Source organism: Phragmites australis, chromosome 7 (assembly GCF_958298935.1).
Source record: "Phragmites australis chromosome 7, lpPhrAust1.1, whole genome shotgun sequence".
NCBI lineage: Eukaryota > Viridiplantae > Streptophyta > Magnoliopsida > Poales > Poaceae > Phragmites > Phragmites australis.
In genome coordinates this window covers 30,009,402-30,030,868 of record NC_084927.1, presented here as the reverse complement: position 1 = coordinate 30,030,868, position 21,467 = coordinate 30,009,402, and the positions used below count along the sequence as shown (strand labels likewise).

Here is a 21,467-nt window from a genome sequence, read left to right as displayed (position 1 = left end):
GCATAGGATAGGTCGATAATGCTTGAAAGCTTCGACACATGTGTCACACCCAGTTTTATAAAGGGATAAAATCAGATGTAAACCACATGTATGCCATGATCAAGTTTCAGACATGCAGTGACTTCATCAATATATCGCGCACAATACCATTATTACAATATTTAACTTAAACAAGATAGAAAGACATCAAAGTCTTAACTAAAACCCACAAGAAAAATACAATGAAGCTCCCATCTTTCACAGACAATTGACCGGGGGTCCACCAGTCTAGCATTCTTCATCTTCATCGATGTAGTAGTCTGGTTCTCCTTCATTGTCTGAGAAACGTTTGATGTATATTTAGATATAAATAGCAAGTGTGCGTACATATCGTACTCCGCAAGTGTGAAAAGTAAATGACATGCAAGATTAAATAAAGAAACAACCTGTAATAGGTTAAATTTGCATAAATACCAATATGCTATCATATAGTTATAAAAGCATCCTATTTATTTATGTGATTGATTCATCACTAGACTTCCATCTCCTAGAAATATCTTCACATATTTTCTAACTACTTGAAAACCACTTCAGGTTTTCAAACCATCTGACTCGATACACATCATAGGTAACAAAGAACCATCCAATCAAACCAACTAAACCAAACCAACTAATCCAAATCAACTAATCATGTGAGAATCTAAGTCTCTTATAACCGTGAGCACAACTGATATATCAGATTTTACACTCTGCAGAGGTTGTCTAGCTTTCCCCATGAATCGTGTTTTCTGTGTTGCCGTGTCCGTGAAACACTTAACACACGCTCATAGTGTATCGCCTGGAAAATCACTACAAGATCGTTACAAAGTTTCATCCAGTATGTGCATACTCGCTAGGTTTCACCATTTTCAAAATAGTTTTCACGCCACCCAGAAGCCCCTTTTGCGCCTTGTAACTCTAGCAATATTTCACGCTTCCCTTTCACTGCACATCCTATACCACTAACCAAATGGTTCTGTCATTAGCCATCCCTACGCATCCACTCTTACAATTTGGCACGCGTAACACTGGAATCTACTAATTAATAGGCCAAGCATGTCACATACTAGGTGTCGTAGTTGGTACAATACTTCTTGGGTTATCGCTCCATAAACCAGTTCTTACTTAGGTTACTTAAGCAATTACTAAACCAACAACATAATTGTAACCACCATCACTAGCACCTCTTTGCTCAAGACCTAAGGTTTCATTTTGCTATACCATTACCAAAATTTTTAACTCATAGTTGCATAGTTTATTAGTCGTATTTAATTGACTATCCATCCATACTTTTGTGCAAAGCTAGAAATAAGCAGCCAACATAATCACTATTGATAACTATACGATAAAAAATATAGAGAATATGGTACTATAAGTAAATAGGATGAAGAATTAATAGCATGCAGATTTGAAATAAAGAATATATTTTAAAAAGCTAGGATTAGAATGTCTAATAATACTTGTCTCTTACAATTTACTGCTCTGACTCTTTAAAAACTTGATCCTAGAGATTATTAAAATCCTCCTAATCTACTCTCGAAACACATCGAAAATATATACGATAAACAAACTAAAAATAGTACATCAAATAATAGCTAACATCTATAAAAAAAAACTAAAATATAAAAAAAAATCTCGAACGGCCTGCCTGCCTGAAAGGGCCGTGCGGGAAGCCGACCACCGCGAAAGCACCGAAGAGTCGGAGGAAGGCCTGTCCCGGCGAACGAATCGGGAGAAAAACACAGCAGGACGAGAGAGAGAGAGAGAGAGAGAGAGAGAGAGAGAGGGGGGGGGGGGGGGGGGCTGGACCCAGGTCCTCGTCGCCTCAGGGACCCGTTCGTCTCGTCCCCGCCTCTGCTCGCGCGTCTGGCCCCATAGAGGCGCAGTGGAAACAGGCCTCCAGGCTCAAGGAGCAGGTCGCCCGCCAGGTGAGTGGCGCCCTCCTGACCGCTCTCGCGAATCTCGATCCATCTGAGCACCCGTAAGGCTCGTCTGGATTACGGGGATTTGGTGGTATTCATAGCCAGATGCGTTTGGATTTCTGGTTTCTGCGCGCGAGGTTACCTGCGCTGCCGCGCAGGATTTGTTGACCCTGGGCGGTGGAGGCTTGATTGCAATTCTCATAAAGAATAAAGCTGCGATCGATAGCATTGACCAGATTGGTTGAGTTGCAGGCTTCTGATTTGAAGTATTGTCCGTTATTCCCACGTCCAAAAAAGAGTCGCATAAATATGATCAGTCCCAAATTTCCATACTGGGTTGTTTTGCATCTATTTTGACAACTTAAAATGTTTGACCAAAATTAGGGGGTTGCACCGGCTTAGGAACATCCAAGAAAACGGTGTTAGAGGGCTACAAGCGTATGAGGACAGATAAAATCAAAAGGCCGACAGGGAACATCAGTAGGCAACATTCAGGTGACCTGCTTGGGTAGTGTTTGTCTTGGAGATGTCTGTGTTGTTTGGAGTTGTAGATGGTGGCGTGTTGTTTTGATTTAGTCTGTAGAAAAGCCTAACTATTAAAGTGTATGCAAATGTTGTTTTTACCTGAGAGTATGATAAGAACTAGATGTATAAGCTGATGATCGCATCCTTGGCTGAATTTATAAATGCAATACTGCAACTGCAAATTTTCAAATCTTGATTCTTGTTTGCAATTTTCAAATCTTGCTATTAATCCATCACCATCAAACATCATTTCCAAGTCTGCCTTAAAATGCTCATGCAATGCTACAATTGGAAATACATACCTGGAAACTGTTTGTTATTTAGCCCATAATATCAGTAGCTGACCTATACTACATATGACATTTGCTTCAGTATTTCTCGTGCGGTTTTTATCATATCATGTAAGCGTAAAAATGCCCCATTGTTTGAGTGTACCCGAAAGTCTTAACCTTTTGAACTCAATACAAGTGACATAACATTATATCTATCTGTACCGTTGCAGGGTGTGTTTAAGCAGTTCAGCTATGGAAATTCAGATAATGCGTTTACAGATGAATCAGAAGTTAAACTGCACCAGAGATTGGAAAAACTTCACTTATCGACTTGTGCTGCTAAAGTATGAAGAACGCAAATTTCTTGTCTCTTCTTCTGTCTACCTTGCTTCTCTCTAATAAAAAAAAATTGGCATCCTTTGCAAGCATTTTCAAAGGGACATTGTTCAGGTTGTGGAGGGCTATATAGTTGCAGGGTCCAAACAAGTTGAAATAGGTGCCTTTTTTGTCCTACTATCTATCAGTTGATGGAGTTATTTTGCACTGAACAGTACTTCCGAGTTATATTGTCATCTGAATAAAATTAATTTTTACTCATTAGCCGCGCATCCTATATAATTGATTTTTCTCATTAGTGTAGGGAATACATTGTCTGATGATAGCCAGAAATATGGCTTTGAAAACACATGTACAAGTGGTGATACTTTATCCAAAGCTGCTACATACTTTGGAAAGGCTTGTTCTCAGATTGAAAAAGAACGTGGGAACATGTTCAAAGCATTTGGCACACAGGTTTGTCTTCCTAATGCTGGATTTGCCTTACCTCTTATGATGTGTGTTACTAGCGATTTCCTGTGCTTTGAATCGTAACAAAATAGTTGGGATTTCAATTATTTTGTTATATGCATTATATATTTTGGAATAATTCAGAACTTATGTAAATATCTTTGGTATTTGTATTATTATGATTGAACTGTTTTTCGTTTTTGCATCTTTACATTTAATTATGTAGCCAGGATAAATAGATATCTGACAAGCTGGGTAATAAATTTTTTGAATGCTAGGTGGCAGAGCCGGGCAATGGTAATGGGTGCACCTTTAGAGGATGCTACATGCTAGACATCTAGCCCAGAGGTATGACAGAATGAGGCAAGAAGCCAAAGCACAGGTGAAAGTCTTAGCTTCCTTATAAGCTTAGTTTTTACAATGATGAAATTGCATTCTTCAAGGTTAGTGTTCATCCAAGAAGACACCTCCGACTAGAGTTATTCTCAAAAGTTGATGGCAACAGTCATTCAGGAGCAACGTGGGCTATATGGTCCACAGTGTTACTGTAACCTCTTTAGTCCAAAACTTTAAAATATAATCATTTGTAGAGCAATGATATCAGTATCATTATGCCAGTTTCCACCGCACAATGGCAAAATTAAGTACTTGACTGCCAACAGTTCTGATAAGCTTATGTTGCACTTAATGTCTCTCTATTCTCTACATAGGATCCTATTACATTCAGACTGCGAATTACCTGAGCCATTCTATAATTTGAACTAAGTTAGTTCCCTTTTTTTGCCCCTTCTAGGCTGTTGAAGTATCAAGATGGCAAAACAGAGTGAAGGAATCAGCTGGGAATGGTGATATGATATCGAAATTGGAAGCCGCTGAGTACAAGCTTGAAGAACTGAAGTCAAACATGGTGGGATTGGGGAAGGAAGCTATTGCAGCGATGTCTGCCATTGAGACTCAACAGCAAAGGTTGACCTTACAGCGTCTCATTGCACTGGTAATCATCGATTGTGCCATTTTAATGCAGCATTTGCTTATACACCAGGTAGTTGCATTTCATGGTCACTGATCATTCTTGTTTTGGCCTAAATGTTGAGGCTGAACGAGCTTATCATCAGAAAGTTCTTGAGATCCTTGACCAGTTGGAAGAAGTATGTATACGATAGTACTTGTTATTTGACCAAATTTGTATCTTGACCTCATGGGACATCCCTTGTGCAACGAGAAGCATGCAGAATATTGTATGTACTGACTTGACGATTATATTCTGATTGATAGTTGGTGTCCGAGCGCCAAAAAATTGAAGCGCCCCCGACCCCAGCAGCAGAAAGTTATACACCACCCCCACCAGCTTATGATGAAGTTAATGGGGTGTTTGCATCCACTTCTATTGACGAATCGGTCAGATCTGTTGATTTCTTCCTAGGAGAGGTGTGACATATTTTCGATGAAGAGTTATCACGCTAAATTTGCTCTCGTTTTAATATCTGCCTCACGTATATATGGTGTTGTCAATACCTAGGATGTTTCTTGAATATGACTATTTATTCTTTGTGATGCAGGCCCTCGATTCTTTCAAAGCTGAAAGTGAGTTTGAGCTTACCTTGTCAGCTGGGGATATTGTAATTGTCCGAAAGGTAGTATTTTTTCTAGCAATTATTTTTCTAATGTACCTCTGAGTTGTTGATACTATTTCAAGGCTCCTGAATGCTTGCTCCTAGCAAGTAATCATTCCATCATTTAGCTGCCATTAACCTGATCTGAACCAATGTTTGCATTTTTTTTGTGCTTCCTCAGTTTTTGGTTCTGTTGAAGGCTTAAATGTTTTGGCCTGCTGCTAGCTAAGCACATACCATCATTTAAGCTGCCATTAATCTGATGCTGTTTTTTTTTTTTTTCCAAATACAGATCTCAAGCAGTGGTTGCGCAGAAGGTGAATGCAAGGGCAAAGCAGGATGGTTCCACATGCTTATATCGAAAGGCGAGAACGTGTTGTAGCAAGCAAAGTTCCGCATATTTTCTAGGGGTTTTGAGCTGTCCCATTTTGTGTTTTTTATTTCTATAGTTGGAACAGTGTCTACGTCATCCTTTTTCGCCTCTTAGCTTCCGCGATGTGTTTATTGCAAGTCATGTGCATAGATTAATCTTTTGTTGTATTTGAGAAAATGTTGGATGTGAGACATTCTGACTTCTGAGAGACCGATTCGGCATTAGCTGTCCTGATATTGTTGTTTGAAATAGTGAAATACTCACTCTGATTATAAATGTAAATTATTTTAGTCTCTTTAACTATTCTCTAAATATAAGTTATTCTCGAATTTCTGTATATTTTTTTCTCTTTTGTTTCCGTCTTTTGTTTCCGTCTTGCTCTTGTTTAATAAATGCTATCACTTTCATAAATAAATAAGTTATTTTTTTTAATACAAAATAAATAAAGAGCAATAAGATTATTTAATTATTTTCTTAATCCTGATGTATAAGTCTAAAACGATCTATATTTGTAATTGCAATTGGAGGAAGTATATCCTTACAGGTGTTGTTCATAACCGGAAGAAGAATCAGCCAATCGCCAGGAGAGTTTTGCGTGGAAATCAAGGTTTGGTCATGGGAAAGGGAAATCAACGATGCCCTGGATCGAACGATTCTTGTTGGGTTCCAAACAAACTCTGGGTCTCTGGGATTCGTCGAGCGATACACGGAAAAATAGGAGCCCCTCTGCAGTAATGAGTAACGTCTGTAAAGGAAAGGTCAAGAGCCCGCTCAAGTTGTATGGCACCGGAAGAAACAACCCAGGGCATCATGGTTTCCGATAGCTTTGTTCATGCGGAAGAGTTGCTTGAGCCGTGCGTCGGAGGATTGGAGATGGTTCGCTTGGGCCTTTGGGCACTCCGCAGAGCCTTATCAAAAAGACATGAAGAAGTTGGGCTTGCCTCTTGTGTGTGCCAATTAATGGATCAGACGAGGTAAGGGCAAAACCTCTTATAAAAAAAAAAGGTAATGAGAAAAAACAGCAACGCAAGAACAAAAATAAAACTAAGGGGTGTTGCGAGAATCGAACTCGCGACCTCTCGCACCCGAAGCGAGAATCATACCACTAGACCAAACACCCGGCTTGTTTCACGACGATAGTATGTTCAATTTGAAAGGGTGGAACTGAAGCTGCAGTCGGGGATCACCACTGACCTCACGCTGTCCTGCTGCAAATCATGTGTAAGTGATGGCAAAGTCTCAGAATGCGCCGGGATCCCTATTCTGAATGATGAGAACGAAGAGCAAGGTCGCTGCCCGCATGGCTATCCTCCAGAAAATGCTCGCTCCTCAAGCAAAAAATAAAAACAGCAGGAATTACATTACGCAAGCAATTGAGCAATCACCCCGTGCCGCGGTGGCGCTGCAGCACGCATACGTCCAGGGCTGCGTGACCTCAGTGTAGGTGAGCTACCCAGATCCGGTCGCTTATCGTGGTGGGTAAACTGAAATCAGTTAGGTCCTACTGTTAGAATACCAGACACTCTTATATTTAATTTAATCTATAAATAATTAATGAGTAAAAACTAATTAACTGATATAATCATATATGACTAGATCTACTATACTAAAATTAAGAACCACATGAAAGAAAATACAAGTAGCATAGTTTTTACGTACTGCTTTTATGTTGTGTAGGTTGCTAAAGATGTTAGTTACATCGTGTTGATGGCACGATTGGTCCTGCTGACGACGCACTGGATTTGTTGACTATAACAACAGGCGACGCCCAAGCGACCATAAAGATGAGCCGTGGTGAAGAATTTGAGCAGTCGTAGAGCGCTTCCCAAAAAACTTATTCGTCATCTTCCGGTACAAGATCTCACAATAAGGGTTTAGATCTGCTCTCCCAGTTGCCAGTGTACGTCGACCACAGGATGGAGTAGACTACAATGGCACCACAACAGAAAGAGAAAGAGATAAAATCCTAACTCTTATATAGACCCACGTAATAAGAGCGTTCTCAATTTTAGTGCTACTCTCAATTAACAGTCTATATTGTTTGTGTATCCAATAGGTGGGGTCCTTGCATATATATATGGAGAAAACTCTCCATCTCTACATCATTAGCATTATGATATTAATAGAGGATATGTCTCAACATGGATCACCTCTCCATAATATGGGTCTTTGAGATTTATTAGGAATTATTTCATAGGTCAGTCCTAATAATTCTAACGATTCCTCATCAGATCCTAAAGTCCCATAAAGAATTGCTAGTTTCTCATTATTGTTCGATATACCAGTATTTCAGTAAAGATCGTTAAGTTAAACATCCACCTAGAACATCAAGCTACACTCATTCACAACTTGAACAATAGACTATGCCTTAAATTACAAATTTTATGTAAACAAGTTTAACTTAAAGTCATAACAGATATTTGGCTACCAGTTGGCTACCCCGTGGGTGAAACATATAAGTCCTACTCCATGATTTCTTCATAAGTTTACTAGAGACCACCCAAATCTCATAGATTGCGACCAACAGTCAAACTTATATAGGTGTGTTCTTTCAAGAATGCCCTGTAGATCAGCATCTTCGCTGCTTAAAGCCAACAGAACACAGTAAGACGATAGACAACCCGCCTTACAGATCTCCAAGAGTATTGCATCTTCACTCTAATGGTTCAAACACAAAGTTACTCTCCTCCAGTTAGACCAATAGCTTGTTCTTCATAGGTCCTAATCACAGGATCTCCAATCACATAGGTTGGGTTACCACTATGATATAACTCACATAGGTCTCATATCCATCTCTTTTGATACATTATCTATCAAATTTCGTGATAATCTCTTTGTAAAGGGATTTACCAGGTTCTTAGCTGTTTGGATATAATTCAAGGTTATCACTCCAGAGTTTCTCAATTTCCTGACAGACTTCAATAGTCTCTTTACATGCCTTGAGGACTTATCATTATCTTTAGAGCTATTTACTTTGATAATAACCAACTGATTATCACAGTTTATAAAGATAGCCAGTACTAGTTTTTTAACCACAAGTAAGTCCATCAACAACTCACGCAGTCATTCTAACTCAATAGTGACTATATCTAATGTAGTGAGTTCTGCTTCCATAGTTGATCTCGTCAAGATAATCTATTTGCAAAACCTCCATGAGATAGCAGCACCACCTAGAGTGAATGCATATCCATTTGTGACGTAAATCTCATCAACATCAGATATCCAGTTTGAATCACTATAACCCTTTAGTACTTATGGGTACCCATAATAGTGAAGGTCATAACTCATAGTACCAAGCAAATAGTGCATAACTCGCTCAAGCGCACACCAATGTTCATCGTCTGGGTTAGAAGTAAACCAGCTCAATTTGCTCATAGCAAATAAGATGTCAGGCCTTGTAGCACCAACTAAGTACATGAGGGATCCAATAATCTGAGAGTATCTAAGTTGGTCCTACCACTTTTCTTATTCTTTCGAAATATCACATTAAGATCATAAGGTGTTAAAGAAGGCTTGCTGTCCTGGTAACCAAAGCAGCTCAAGACCTTCTCAACATAATGAGATTGTATAAGAGTAATTTCATTCTCTCCTTTGATTAACTTGATGTTAAATATTACATTAGCCTCACTTAGATCTTTCATAACAAACTTTGAGATAAGAAAGACTTGACCTCATTAACCACGTCAAGGTTTATTCCAAATATCAATATATCATCAACATATAAACACAATATAACTCCCTCACCCACCATAGAGATAATACACACATTTATCTACTTCATTAACCGAAAAGCCTGCAGATGTTAAAGTTCTATCGAACTTCTTATGTCATTGCTTAGGAGCTTGTTTAAGACCATACAAGAATTTCAACAACTTACACACCATGCCTTCTTAACCTTTTACTATAAACCTATCAGGATGTTCCATATAAATTTCTTGTTCAACTCTTCATTAAGGAAAGTTATCTTAACATCCATCTAATGAATGATAAGACCATGTAAGGCAGCTAAGAAAAGTAGCACTCGGATAGTAGTCAATCTCGCAATAGGTGAATAAGTGTCAAAGAAGTCTTCACCTTCCTTTTGGATATAACCCTTGACCACAAACTGAGTCTTGTACTTTTTAATAGTACCATCGGCTCTAAGCTTCTTTTTGAACACCTACTTGCAACCCACAGGTTTGCAACCATATGGTCATTCTGTAACCTCCCAAGTCCCATTTGCGAAGATGGAATCCATTTCGGTCCGAACAGCCTCCTTCCAGTAGTCTGCATCTAGAGATACAAACGCTTCTGAAATAGACTTGAAAGTGTCATCCACAATGTATACAGTGAAGTCATCTCCAAAAGACTTTGCAGTTCTTTGTCTCTTACTCCTCCTAAGAGCACCACTATCATCCTCCTCAAGATCTTACTCATGTGTTTGTTTAATAAACTTCTGATATACCGTGCCAACACTATGAACAGAAACATATGACTCATTACTCATTAGGACGGAAGAATCATATGTGATCTAATAAGAAGAGAACATTGAGATATCAACACACACATAAATATTGGCTCATGTATCAATCAACCAATTAGTATACTGAAAATATTGAAGGTAAATTTTCATACGCTGCACCTCCGTTTTCAACTTTGCCAATGATCACCACATTAGTAGTCTTTGAATTATACTTTTGTGGAGCCTTTCTTCCCATGCGGCCTAGACAATCCTCGGTGAAATACCCAATCTCACCATACATAAAGTAAGGTAGTTTTTTTGTATTTATCATCTTCTTCTTGAAGGTGGTAGTTTTGTTTGGCTCATTATATTTTCCTTTGTTCTTAATGTGGAAGGGCTTTTGCACCATATTGATGCTAATCTGTCTCTCACCTCCTTTTAGACTCACATCCTTAGCCCGAGCTTTCTCCTTAACAGTAAGAAACGCGATCAAACTCTCAACAGTAATCTCTTGTCTCTTGTATTTTAGAATAGTGATAAAGTTTCTCTACGAATGAGGTAACTTGGCAACGATACCTCTAGCTACAAACTTGTCGCGTACATTTATCTTGAGGAGTTCGAGTTCCTTCACGATGCACTGAACCTCATGAGCTTGCTCGACTATAGAACGATTTTCAACCATCTTATAGTCACGATACTACTCCATAATATACAGTTCATTTTCTACATCTGGTACACTAAATTTAACATTCAGTGTATATACAATTCACTTCTTAATTTTATGGCTACTCTCAATTAGCAGTTTATATTCCTTACATATATATATATAATATTAATAATATAATATTAATATAGGATGAGCCTCAATATGAATTGCCTCTTCGTAATATAAACATTTGAGATTTATTAGAAATTATTTTATAACTCTAATACGTACTAGTCAACAGGGAGCCGCCTCTCGTCGGTGCAACTTGTCAGCTAGCCGGACGTCGTTGACAGAAGAGTCGGCCCACTGCCCGTCATGTCTGTGTAATGGATTTTTTTTTTTGTGAGCTGCTGTGTAATGGATTTTTTTTAGCTGATGTGTAATGGATATTGCTAGCACTCATCCTTGTGGAGTTCATGACTGTGCAAGGCTCTGTCAGTGAGTTCTGATTGCTGTTGGCATAACCTGACTGACCGAGATGCAGTATAGTCCCTTCGCCGACTGCAAGTTGAGGACTGCATGTGATCTCACCTGTCCGTTCCAACTGCAGACGATTCAGATCGACAGCTACAATAAGGTCGACTACAAGAATTTTGCTATAAAGAATATGCTACAGTAGATCAGTACAGCGTTTTCCCTTATCTTGGTCTCTGGATTTGCATCCGGCGGCCGCTAGTGCGACACTAGCGACTGCACAGTCCGACCGAGACAACACCTTATGGATGAACATTAGCATGAGTGGCTGGGTAGTGGCACTTCGATTGAGCATGTCACGCGGGCCCCGCATGTTAGGGCCTGGCAGGAAACAAGTCGCTGGCAGGCACATGCAATCAAGGTGCTCGGAGTTGGCGATAAGGCGAAGAAGGGGCCATCAACAATCCATCATGAATCTGCTCCAAAGATTTGATGTTTTGATAAAAAAAAAACTAGTGAAAGACGATTAGCTATGTGAGGCCCAGTTAGCAAGAGAGAAAGTGTTGTGTCATTGTGCGTTCCTGAGTAAAAAGTTGGGTCAAAAGCAGGGTGCGGTGACGACGGCAATCAGACAATGAGCACGGGACCAAAAGGGAAAGTGCAGGCCGGCCGTCGCAGCAGGGCGTCTCCCTCGTTCAGTGCGAACCAGCCAGTGTGGTGGCTGGTGAGGGCTGAGGATGGGGTGAGTGAGATAGCAAGGAGGCCGAGGCACTCCGTACCCGTCGTCTTTCCGCCATGAATCCGTCACGCCTGCGCTGGTACATTGTTTGATTCGCCAGCAACAAACGAAAGAAAACAGAGAGAGGCCAGAGCACGCACGCAGCTCCAAAAATACCTCGCCGCTGTGCAGGGCGAAGTCGGCCAAGAACGCTGTCGGTGTCAGCTTCATTGAACGATGAGGTCCAGCTTAGCGATGAATAGTATTTTATTAAGGAATCACATAATTCTATCGGGATCGGCTGACCTCGATAAAAAGGACTAGCTCCGCCATTGCCACCGCGCGTGGGCGCGGCTCTTCTCACCTAGTTACCGTGCGAGGGCTAAGGCTGACTCTAGTGTGCTACAGTGCAAATGCAGATTCTCTCGCTCTGCATCCGGCGCCCAGCAGAGTACGTTTCGGTCGCTACAAATGATGTGGTATCGACTCGGCCTGAGAGACTAATGGCAAATTTGAGGTATTCTCTACTTTTTAATACTGTTTATAAGTATGACGGTAGGTTTGAAGAAGAAGGACAGTAATGAAATATAAAAATAAATTAATTAATAGAGATTGAAAAAATAAAATATATTATAATAATATTAGAAGATATTATAATAATATTATAAAAAATAAATTTTAAAATATCTACTTAAGAAGCCCTGTCATTGGGAGCCCTCTAGAAAGTAATGAGCTGGTGCCGCGCTTTCGGATGGCACCTATCATTCCATGCATTCCAACGCTCGCATGGACACAAACAGAGGCGCCATGTGCACTGCACGCAATTCAGTTCTCTGCTTTCTTGTTCTGTTACTCCTAACCTAACCTTGTTGATTTCCTGGGTTAGCTCAGCTCACTTTCTCCCTTGCCTAGTTGCCCTGGCTTCAGTCAGCATGCTGCTTCTGGGTTAGTAGCAGTCACTCAGTCAGTACCAATTGGAATGAATGGTCCCAACGCACAAAATGGAAAGGGAAGCTGGTACAGGAGAGCAGCGCTAGAGCGCACTGCTAACCCCTGCAGTTTCGATGGCTGGATGGACGCTGGAACGAGCGAAGGGGAGTGACATCCTTTTGACTTCTCCGAATGCATCGGTGTGCAGCACATGATGCTGTTCTCGAACCTTCCTGCTAATGTCACATACATGGAACTAGAGCTATGGTTCGAGCTGCTATATTCGGAAATCAGAAAGTGATTGGCTCATTCAGTGGTTGGAGGATCTGGATGTGTATGATGTCGTCTCGTTTCAGGAGGTGCTCGTGCCGGGTATTATTGACTCGAGTCTCCATGTGACCATGTAGTGGTGGAGTGAACCATTACGAGTCGTCGAAACTCGCCAGCGCATGCAGGCTCAATAATCCAACTGCTAAAGAGCTTTTTCTTCGCTTGTGCGGGTTCGACTTCGATGCTTCTCTTCCCTGTACTTACTGTCGATTTCACTTATTGCAGAGTAATACTTTGGATGGTTGAGATGAAAAGCAAGTCGAGGCATGCTTAGCAACAAAAACTGCATCGTTGTTTCCCTGTCAAAACTAAACGAAACTGCTGTCATGGAATCGATCAAGAGGTGCAGGGCATTTCGTTCAAAAAGAAAATGTGCAGCGCAATGTTTGGATAAGAGCAAGAAATTCGATCGAAGCCTGCCGGTCGATTCTCCTACATAAACGGAGAGCCAGTCAGTCAATACGTCCTTTCCTCCCTTTTCGTCACAAGTTGACTGGTATAACAGACAAAACTCAGGAAGTCTGCAAGCCATTAGAATCTTTCCCGGTTGCTCATCCCAGCCTAAGATAACTGTACGTGGAATTCCAGTAGCAGTACACTGCATCAATGTATTAATCCGTACCATGTTACTGCCGCTGCGGTTCGTTGGGTACGTAGCAAGGAGGGAACGACTTTGAATGCCGGAAACCGGACGCACCGACGCCGCGGGCCCAGTGGGCTCACGTGGCGCGCTGTGCGTACGACAAGAGAATAAACAAAAACAACTACGACTACGAGCAGCAGGCTGATGGATTCGGCGTGTTGCTGCATGCTTCCATCGCCTTATCCGCGTCTGAGTCTGGCTGCCTTCTCATGATCCATCCAAACCCACGCCACCTCCGGTTCCTCGTTGCGAAATTCCCAAGCACCCTTTATGAACAAACCACCCTACCCAAGCACACACTCGGCTGGACTGCCGGCAGGCTACAGTTCTCCACACTCAGTTGCAAAATTTTCAGGCTCGTGTTTACTGAGCTAATTGGTTTTTTTGCCACCGTTAAGAGGTGACTTCGTTTATTTATCACTTTAGTCCATAGTCATTGACTATGGATAGTTTCACATTTTATTGATATGGCATTAATCAAATGTCAATATTTCCGGTGTATTCGTGTGACCAAACTGAGTACAGGATCACACAGCACGTAGATGCCACACTGTCTGCTGTGTGTTTAGGCATAAACCAAGGAGACGCCGGGCAATTGAAAAAAAAAATGCTAGATTATAAGCAGGCCAGGGAGCAGGCACGAGAACTCGAGGAAAAGAAACGAATCCGAGAGGATAAGAGAAGGCGGAGCAGAACGAAAGAAAGGAACAAAGCCAAAGCAAATTGCGTACTTGTTTAAGACAAGACATGAGATTAGCGTGGCGGGGCACCACGGCAGCGGGGCCCAAGTGGAGCAGCGCAGCGCCGGCGCGTGAAGGGCGGCTGGCTGGCTACTGGCTAGTGCAGCCAATCACGCCGGTGCAAAGCAGCACGGCGCGCAATAGGTGAACGGAAAGCCGGGTCGCGGTCACCGGCTCGGTGCCCCACCATCCAAATCGCCATTACCGTCCTGGTTAGGTTGGAAGTAAGTTGAGAGCTGGGTCCAAATGACTGTGCCGCCACAAACGGTGCAGGGTCGCTGAGAGGGGGGGGGGGGGGCGCAAACAAAATCACCGTGGAAAATTCATGGCACGAATGACAGCGCTAGGCAGGATGGAGAAGCATCTCACAGACTGTGCTCCCTGCGGCAAAAGGTTTGTTATTGTGCGAAAATAAAAGAGTTAACTGCGCTCTTACCTCTATTTTAAGTGCAACTATGATTTTATTTCTACTTTATAGATTGTGATTTTGCTTCTCTTTTCAAAACGTTCGAAACGAAAGAGCACGATTAAAGATATTAAAAAAATAGTTGGAAAATAACTAAATAACCATAGCACCCTCCCTTCTCTATCTTATGACCCATCCCGTGCCCCCTCTCTCCCTCGTCCCTCTCCTGTGCTCCTCTCTCATTCTTTTCTTCCTATTCGATGCTACACAGAGGAGGTTGGCCACATGGCTGACGATGCCTAACGGCCATTCCATCGTCGCACTACCAGAGCAAGTGGTCGAGTCAAGCACGCTTTAACTCTCCTCACTGCTCCCCTATTCTCCCTCTCCAGAGCCACACGTACACAGCAAAGCCGAGCAGCAAGCCATCGCCCGTCTTTCCCCACTGCATCGGCCAAATTCGACGAAATACAACCGGATCCGAGCACGTCAAGCTTAGGGGACAGCAGCTAGAGGTCGTCTGAAGCTTCATTGGCCTTTCTTCATGTGAATCCACCCCTTCCCTGAGCGAATCGACGAGCACACGGCCATGTTCTTTGACTTCGGTGGCCAGCTCCACCCCTCATCAATGGACCAACACCACTCGAGTCGTTCCCTCCTAACCTGCTGCGTGGTGAGCACCGTCCGACCTCGGTGAACATTTTGCACGTGCTTTTTCCCTCGCAGCATGATGCCGGCTAGGCCAACCACGTGCACCGACCACCATTGCGACGGGTGCTCCTCGCCAACCATCGTCCAGTACGGCTCGCCAAACCCTAAGCCCTCAAATGAGCTCACAATTGTGCATTGGTGCTATTGCAGGGCTCCGCTGCCCCATCAGCGAGATCACTGCTGGCGAGGACTCCGTCGCGTCCTAGGCATGCACTAACAAATTGTCATGGCCGTGTTGACCGAGGTCAAGCCTAGCCCGGTCAACTGGACCTCAGGTCCCACCCTACTGTGTCCAGAGATGGCTAAATGGGCGGCCCGGCCTGGCACGGCACGGGTCCATTGAGACACGACCTGTTTAGGCCCGTTAGCTAAACGGGTTGTGCCGTGTCAGCCCACATGCCGTGACTCCAGCCTAGGCACGGTTCATTTAAGACCGGGCCATGCCATGCCGGCCCACGACACGGTAGGCCCGATGACTTTTTTTGTCCCGTCAGCCCGCGGAAAATTGGAAAAAATCACAAAAACTTGCTTTCACTCGGAATCGAACACCCGACTTTCTACTTTGGAGTCAAACACACTACTATTGCACCACATATCCTATATGATATTAGATCTAAACAAATTATATAAAATACTAAAAAATATAAACAGTTAAATGGGTTGTGCCGTGCCGACCCGTCGTGCCGCGGCTCCGGCCCAGGCACGGTCCAAATCATCGTGCCGTGCCATGCCTAGGCCGGGCCAAAATGGTCGTGCCTCGTGCTGGCCCATTTGGCCATCTTTAACTGTGTCTATGCTTGGGTCAGCCTCCAGTGTTTTTGCCACGAGAGGAGGAGGTACCTATTGTGGCCTTCACATGGCTAGAGAGAAATGACATGGCAGCCAAGTGGCAAAACCTGGGTAACATGGTAGTCACAGTGGCAAAACCATTTGTAAAACCGGTCTCAGGGGGTTATATGATTCGGTATTTGAAGTTTGGGGAGTAAAACAAATAGTTTAATAGTTTAGGGGAGTAAAATTCTATCAAATTTTGCTGCCAAAATACTTTCAAAATCTGTCAAAATGCTTGATGTCGAAACAGGGGTAAAATCGCAAAGTCCTAAGAAATTAGAGGTAAATCTAGAAAGACATACATGTCTTTTTACAGCTGAATTGACATCGTTAAATGCTCTTAACGGAATAGAAGCAACCACAATCTTCGATTTGGAAAAGCAGGAACAAAGTCATAAAATCTAAAAAGTAGAGGTAAAATCACAATTAAACTCCAAAATAAGAGTAAGAATACAATTGCCCCAAAATAAAAGGTAGTCAACGCTCCAAAGTCATGAGACTCCAAGAGCTGGGTGTTCATTTCTCCAGCAGTTCTGTTCCAAGTGTAGTAAGGCAATTACATCACCTTCCTGTTCCATCCTTTGCTCTGCTTCAAAGTTCACATACACAAAGGAGTGATTGTTTTTTTTTTTTGAATGAGGGGGGGGGGGGGAGGATTTCATTCATGTGGTTTGGAATTACATCTCGCATTATATCTAGACTCCAACAATAATTGAATATTACAAAACAGGATCTAAAGGATCTTTCTGCAATCTTCACCATCTTCCTCGTCTTTCGCCGCCACAAATGCCGGCAACCCACAGTCATCAGCTCGGCACGACAAGACGACAACCAACCCCTCATTGGAATCCACGTGGAGACCCAAACATTATGAAGCCACAAAAGCCAACGACCGGGAACCACCGCCCGACCGCATCTATACCATTGAACGAGAATCGACAGCCTCGACGTGGAATACCAGTAGGAAAAACATAGACTAGCACCATTGACACCGGCTTGCCGGAGTTGGGGGTCCAGTAACCTTGTCCAGCGTCGTCAAACAAAAATTCGACAGCCCAGAGATCCAAAAGCAACGACAAGGGGATCTGCGTAATCCCCCCCCCCCCCACCAAACACAACTTCAAACTACACACCCTCCCTCAACCTTCGCGGAGAAGACGTCCACTGCCAACTCTGGAGAATCCGAGGAGGAAACAAAAGCCGTAAAAGCTCCATCTCTATCACCAAAAAATAACACAGAACAAAAGACATCAATGACAACAAAACCGCCGACGTGAACGACAACCACCTCCAGCACACTGGCGATGACGAGCACTCCCATGGCCAGCATCCTCCACAATGAGGCACCTGCAGCACACCACACGAAGAACACCTTGGGCTCTCGCAAAAGCTGCCCAATGTGCTCCTCAGGGCCTCACAGTAGTCTCCAAGACCACAGATAGGCCCAACAGTCAACCGTTAACATAGAAGTGGCCGCACCTAGCCGTTGACGCCTTGTGCGGAGGTTGGACCTAAACACTAAAAAACTAAGCCCTACAATAGAAGAAAACTAGCTACATGACTACAAGAGACAAGGGCTAGCCTACCTCTCTCTCGCCGCCAACGATGAGGCCAGCAAGGGAGAGGAAAAGGGGCCAGATCTAGCCGAATTCGAAAGAGAGGGAATGATTGGTTGTCTGTATCAATAGATCCTGACTCGATGTATACGTATAATCTAAGAGCTGACCCTTTGTATACATGCTGGTGCATTCGCTTATATATACAAATCCACTTGTCAGTATGATAAAATCATCTTTGTACGAGCAATAAATCAAAATCTTAACTCTTATATCCAACCCCACCTGTTAGGACAGATATACACTTTTTGTTCAACAAAAGTAACTTCACTTAACCTATTTCTTACTAGCCTACATATGCAGTCTATACCAACAACATTATATGTTGACAAACCAATCACACCCAAAGTAGCACGATTGCAACATCTCCATCCGCCTAATGCTTACTTCTACCCCTCGCTATCTCCACCCTCCACTCCAAATCAAACATATCGTGCTGTTTACAGGTAACAACACCATGTTGATGTAGCCAAGGGTACACGCAACATGCACCTGCCTCTCACACACACAGCAAACTTTCAGGCTATCCATCAGTCTCATCTTCTATTCCAATACCAGCAAGTGCACGGTTAATTCTCCGTTTCACCTGCCAAATAACTAAATACCGCCATTGATGGACCAAACAAGCTATACAACTAGCTCAGAGAAAGAAGAAACACCATTTAGAAATGCTGAAATGAAGTTCTGCGCTAGTGCTGCGCTGCTGCTGATGTCGCAGTAGAACCCTAACAAACTAAGGCTGAAGGAGAAGCACCGGAACCAAAGCTAAACCTAATGAGACCTAATTAAAACTCCTGGACTCTAATTAATCCAGCCGGGGCTAGGACAATGATTCTGGAAGAGAAAGGGGGGAAATTCAAGTACGGTACAAGGCTAACATGGCCGGAAAAATGTACAGCCACCACTGGGTGGCCAGGCAGGGCAGCTAGAACGACGCGACGGCCGGCGAGGCGGTAGTGAGGATGCCGGACTCCTTCTTGCGGCGCATCTCGAGCACCTTGCGGTGCGAGTTGGAGTGGATGCTGCTCGTGAATGTGGGGCTGCACGCCGGGCGGTACTCGGGGAGGAGCCGGCCGGACTTGTAGCGGACGCCGCACGCATTGCACAGCGTCTTGGCGCCCTCGGGACCAGCACGCCACTGCGGGGTCTTCTGGACACCGCAGTGGCTGCAGCGCCGGTCCCCCGGGGCGGGCAGCGAGGCGCTCGTACCGGCGCCAGAGGGATGGGGAGGGAGGTGCTTCGGCTTGCGACCGCGCTTCTTGGGCTTGTGCTTGGTGCCCTTACCGTGCATGGACTTCTTCGGCGGTGGCGGCAGAAGGTGGTGGTGATACCCCTCGCCGAGGTCCAGGCCGCTGAACGGGTGCGAGTCCAGCAGGAGGAACGGTGAGAACGAGCCGGACGAGGAGCAGGAGGAGGTGGTTGTGGTCGACGACGAGGAGGCCGAGTCCGAGAAAAGCGAGGCGCTCGAGAGCGACCACCCCGAGGCCCGCGAGCGCTTGCTGCGCTTCGCCTTGACGGGCACCAGCGCCTCCATTGACAGCGCGCAGATGGTCGGGGTCTGCGGCGGGACGGGTGCCGGCGGCAGCGCCCGGTACGAGCCGTCGTGAGGCCGCCGCTGCGCCAGCGGGGGCCGCGCTGCTAGCGACGCCACCACCGCCGCAGGAGGCTGCAGCTGGGGCGGCAGCTCGGAGAGCGAGTCGTCCATGATGCGGGACACCCACTCCAGCTCCTCCTCGACGTCATGCGCCTGCAGGAACACACAGCAGAGCATTATTTAATCACTTTGCCAAGACAAGGCGAGAGAGAACACTCGCGAAAGCAACCGTCTTTCCCAAGAAGCGGTCAAAGGTCCCCGAAACCTCACCGGCAGGTCAACCATCTCCTGCGGCGGCGGCGGGGGGAGCTCGTAGGACAAGATAGACGAAGGCTGGGAGTCGTCGTTCGACTTCTCCCTCTCCTGGACCGCGGCGGCCGGCGGCGCGTCCTCGTGGTCGGCACCGTCCTTGTCAGCCTCGCCGAATTCCTCGAGGTCCAGCAGGTCCTCGACCGAGAACCCGTCCCTCTCAACAAGCGCCGAGGTGGCGGCGGCGAACTCCTCTGCCGTCTCCTCCGGCGAGAAGCTATTGCTCTCCAGCGCGTCCATCCTCCCATCCTTTTCCGCCCGAAAAAAACACACACATACGCACGTCAAAATCACAAATTCCCAATTCCAGAAGCCAAGCAGCATGGTTCAAGAAACGTCCCCTCTTTTATTTTCAAGAAAAATGAATAAAAAATCGTCCAAAGAATCTTCTCTCCTCAATCAGATTATCTGCAGCTCAGGTCTCTTCCTTACCAGAGGGCTACGGTGGTGCGCGTAGTACATGGCCGAGGAGCGCAGGGAGGCGGAAGAACCCGGGGCTGTGGCTGTGGCGGCGTTGGAGGAAAGGCGAGGAGGAGGTGGTAGAGATGTTCCGACCGTAGAGATGGAGGGGGTAGGGGGGGGGGAGGAAAGGATGAGCGTTTGGTGGAGCATTGAATGGCTGCCGAAGTCCGTGGGCTCAACAAAGGCACTATTTCCCCATAGCCCCTCCCGTTTCTCCGATTTCACACTCTCTGAAAAACTTTCCTCTTCTTTCGTTTGGCCTTTGGCTTTTTTCACCATTTCTTTATTTTCCCACTGCAATTTTATACATTTTTTATTCCCGCCATTTCGTTATCTGATATCGTTCGCCTCGCCTACCCTTTTGTAGTTTTGTATAGACTCCACTTTTGAAAAGAAATGGAGCCAAGGGAACAAAAGAGAAAGGTGAAATGGAACGTCGTGATTAGCGCTACGCAGCGGACGGGGGTGATACGGTGTCAGAATCCAATTTAAATTCAGAGGTTTGATTTAGTAAATAAAACGTAAAATACAACCTGCAATTCAAAATAACATAATGCGACTCAGATTTAGTAACACTTTGGAACGGGTGTCCAATAACACTCGGCCCGGCGGATTAGTGGCGTGCGCCCGGACCAACGACACGTGGTAGGCCCGGGGCGGCTCGACGCCCGCTCCGTTTTTTTGGAGGTAAATGATGGGTGGGTTGCCGCTTTTGAAATGCCGGGTGGGGAGGGGTTCGAATTGGACTCGCGCACGACGGATGGATGGGCTTCTTCACTCATTTCGGCTCTGCTCTGCTCGCTCGTTCACTCGCGCATGCAGTGGACGTGCTTACGTTTTGTTCGTGCGTGCGTTTGTTTTCTCGACCCATTTTGGTTTGTAGCCTTGCGCGTCAATGCTGCTGGTATGGACTGTGGAGCATTTTGTGGATACGGAATTCATGTACTGAATTCATACTTGGTGCGCCCATTGATCCATGCCGATACGGAATGATGCTGTATCGGCTATTGCATGCATCCTATCTGGAGAATGTCGATGCATTCGTGCTGCCACGGGTCTAGATTTACTTGGAAAGTGTTTGTACCCATTGGTTTCTGATTTTGAATT

The 21,467-nt window shown here is 44.5% G+C and overlaps 1 protein-coding gene, 1 non-coding gene and 1 pseudogene across 2 annotated transcripts; 1 reads left to right on the top strand and 2 right to left on the bottom strand.

Moving 5' to 3' along the window:
- The first annotated feature begins 1,823 nt into the window (after positions 1–1,823).
- On the top strand, positions 1,824–5,743 carry LOC133924661 (SH3 domain-containing protein 2-like; annotated as a pseudogene).
- An 814-nt stretch (positions 5,744–6,557) lies between these two features.
- On the bottom strand, positions 6,558–6,629 carry TRNAP-CGG (transfer RNA proline (anticodon CGG)). Its single transcript has one exon. It is a non-coding gene; the product is annotated as a tRNA-Pro (tRNA).
- Positions 6,630–18,640: 12,011 nt separating this feature from the next.
- LOC133924660 (GATA transcription factor 5-like) lies at positions 18,641–20,654 on the bottom strand. The gene is made up of 3 exons (XM_062370299.1): positions 20,331–20,654; positions 19,860–20,147; positions 18,641–19,742 (listed from the first exon to the last, which is right to left on the bottom strand). The coding sequence occupies exons 1-3, from the start codon at positions 20,637–20,639 to the stop codon at positions 18,921–18,923; spliced, it is 1,419 nt and encodes a 472-aa protein (XP_062226283.1). The 5' UTR covers positions 20,640–20,654; the 3' UTR covers positions 18,641–18,920.
- Positions 20,655–21,467: the final 813 nt, after the last annotated feature.

Coding starts and splice junctions, on each gene's coding strand:
- LOC133924660 (XM_062370299.1), bottom strand. CDS start 20,639: ATGGTGAAAAAAGCCAAAGGCCAAACGAAAGAAGAGGAAAGTTTTTCA. Junction 20,148..20,330: donor CGCACCACCGTAGCCCTCTG/GTAAGGAAGAGA, acceptor CGGGCGGAAAAG/GATGGGAGGATGGACGCGCT. Junction 19,743..19,859: donor AGGAGATGGTTGACCTGCCG/GTGAGGTTTCGG, acceptor GTGTTCCTGCAG/GCGCATGACGTCGAGGAGGA.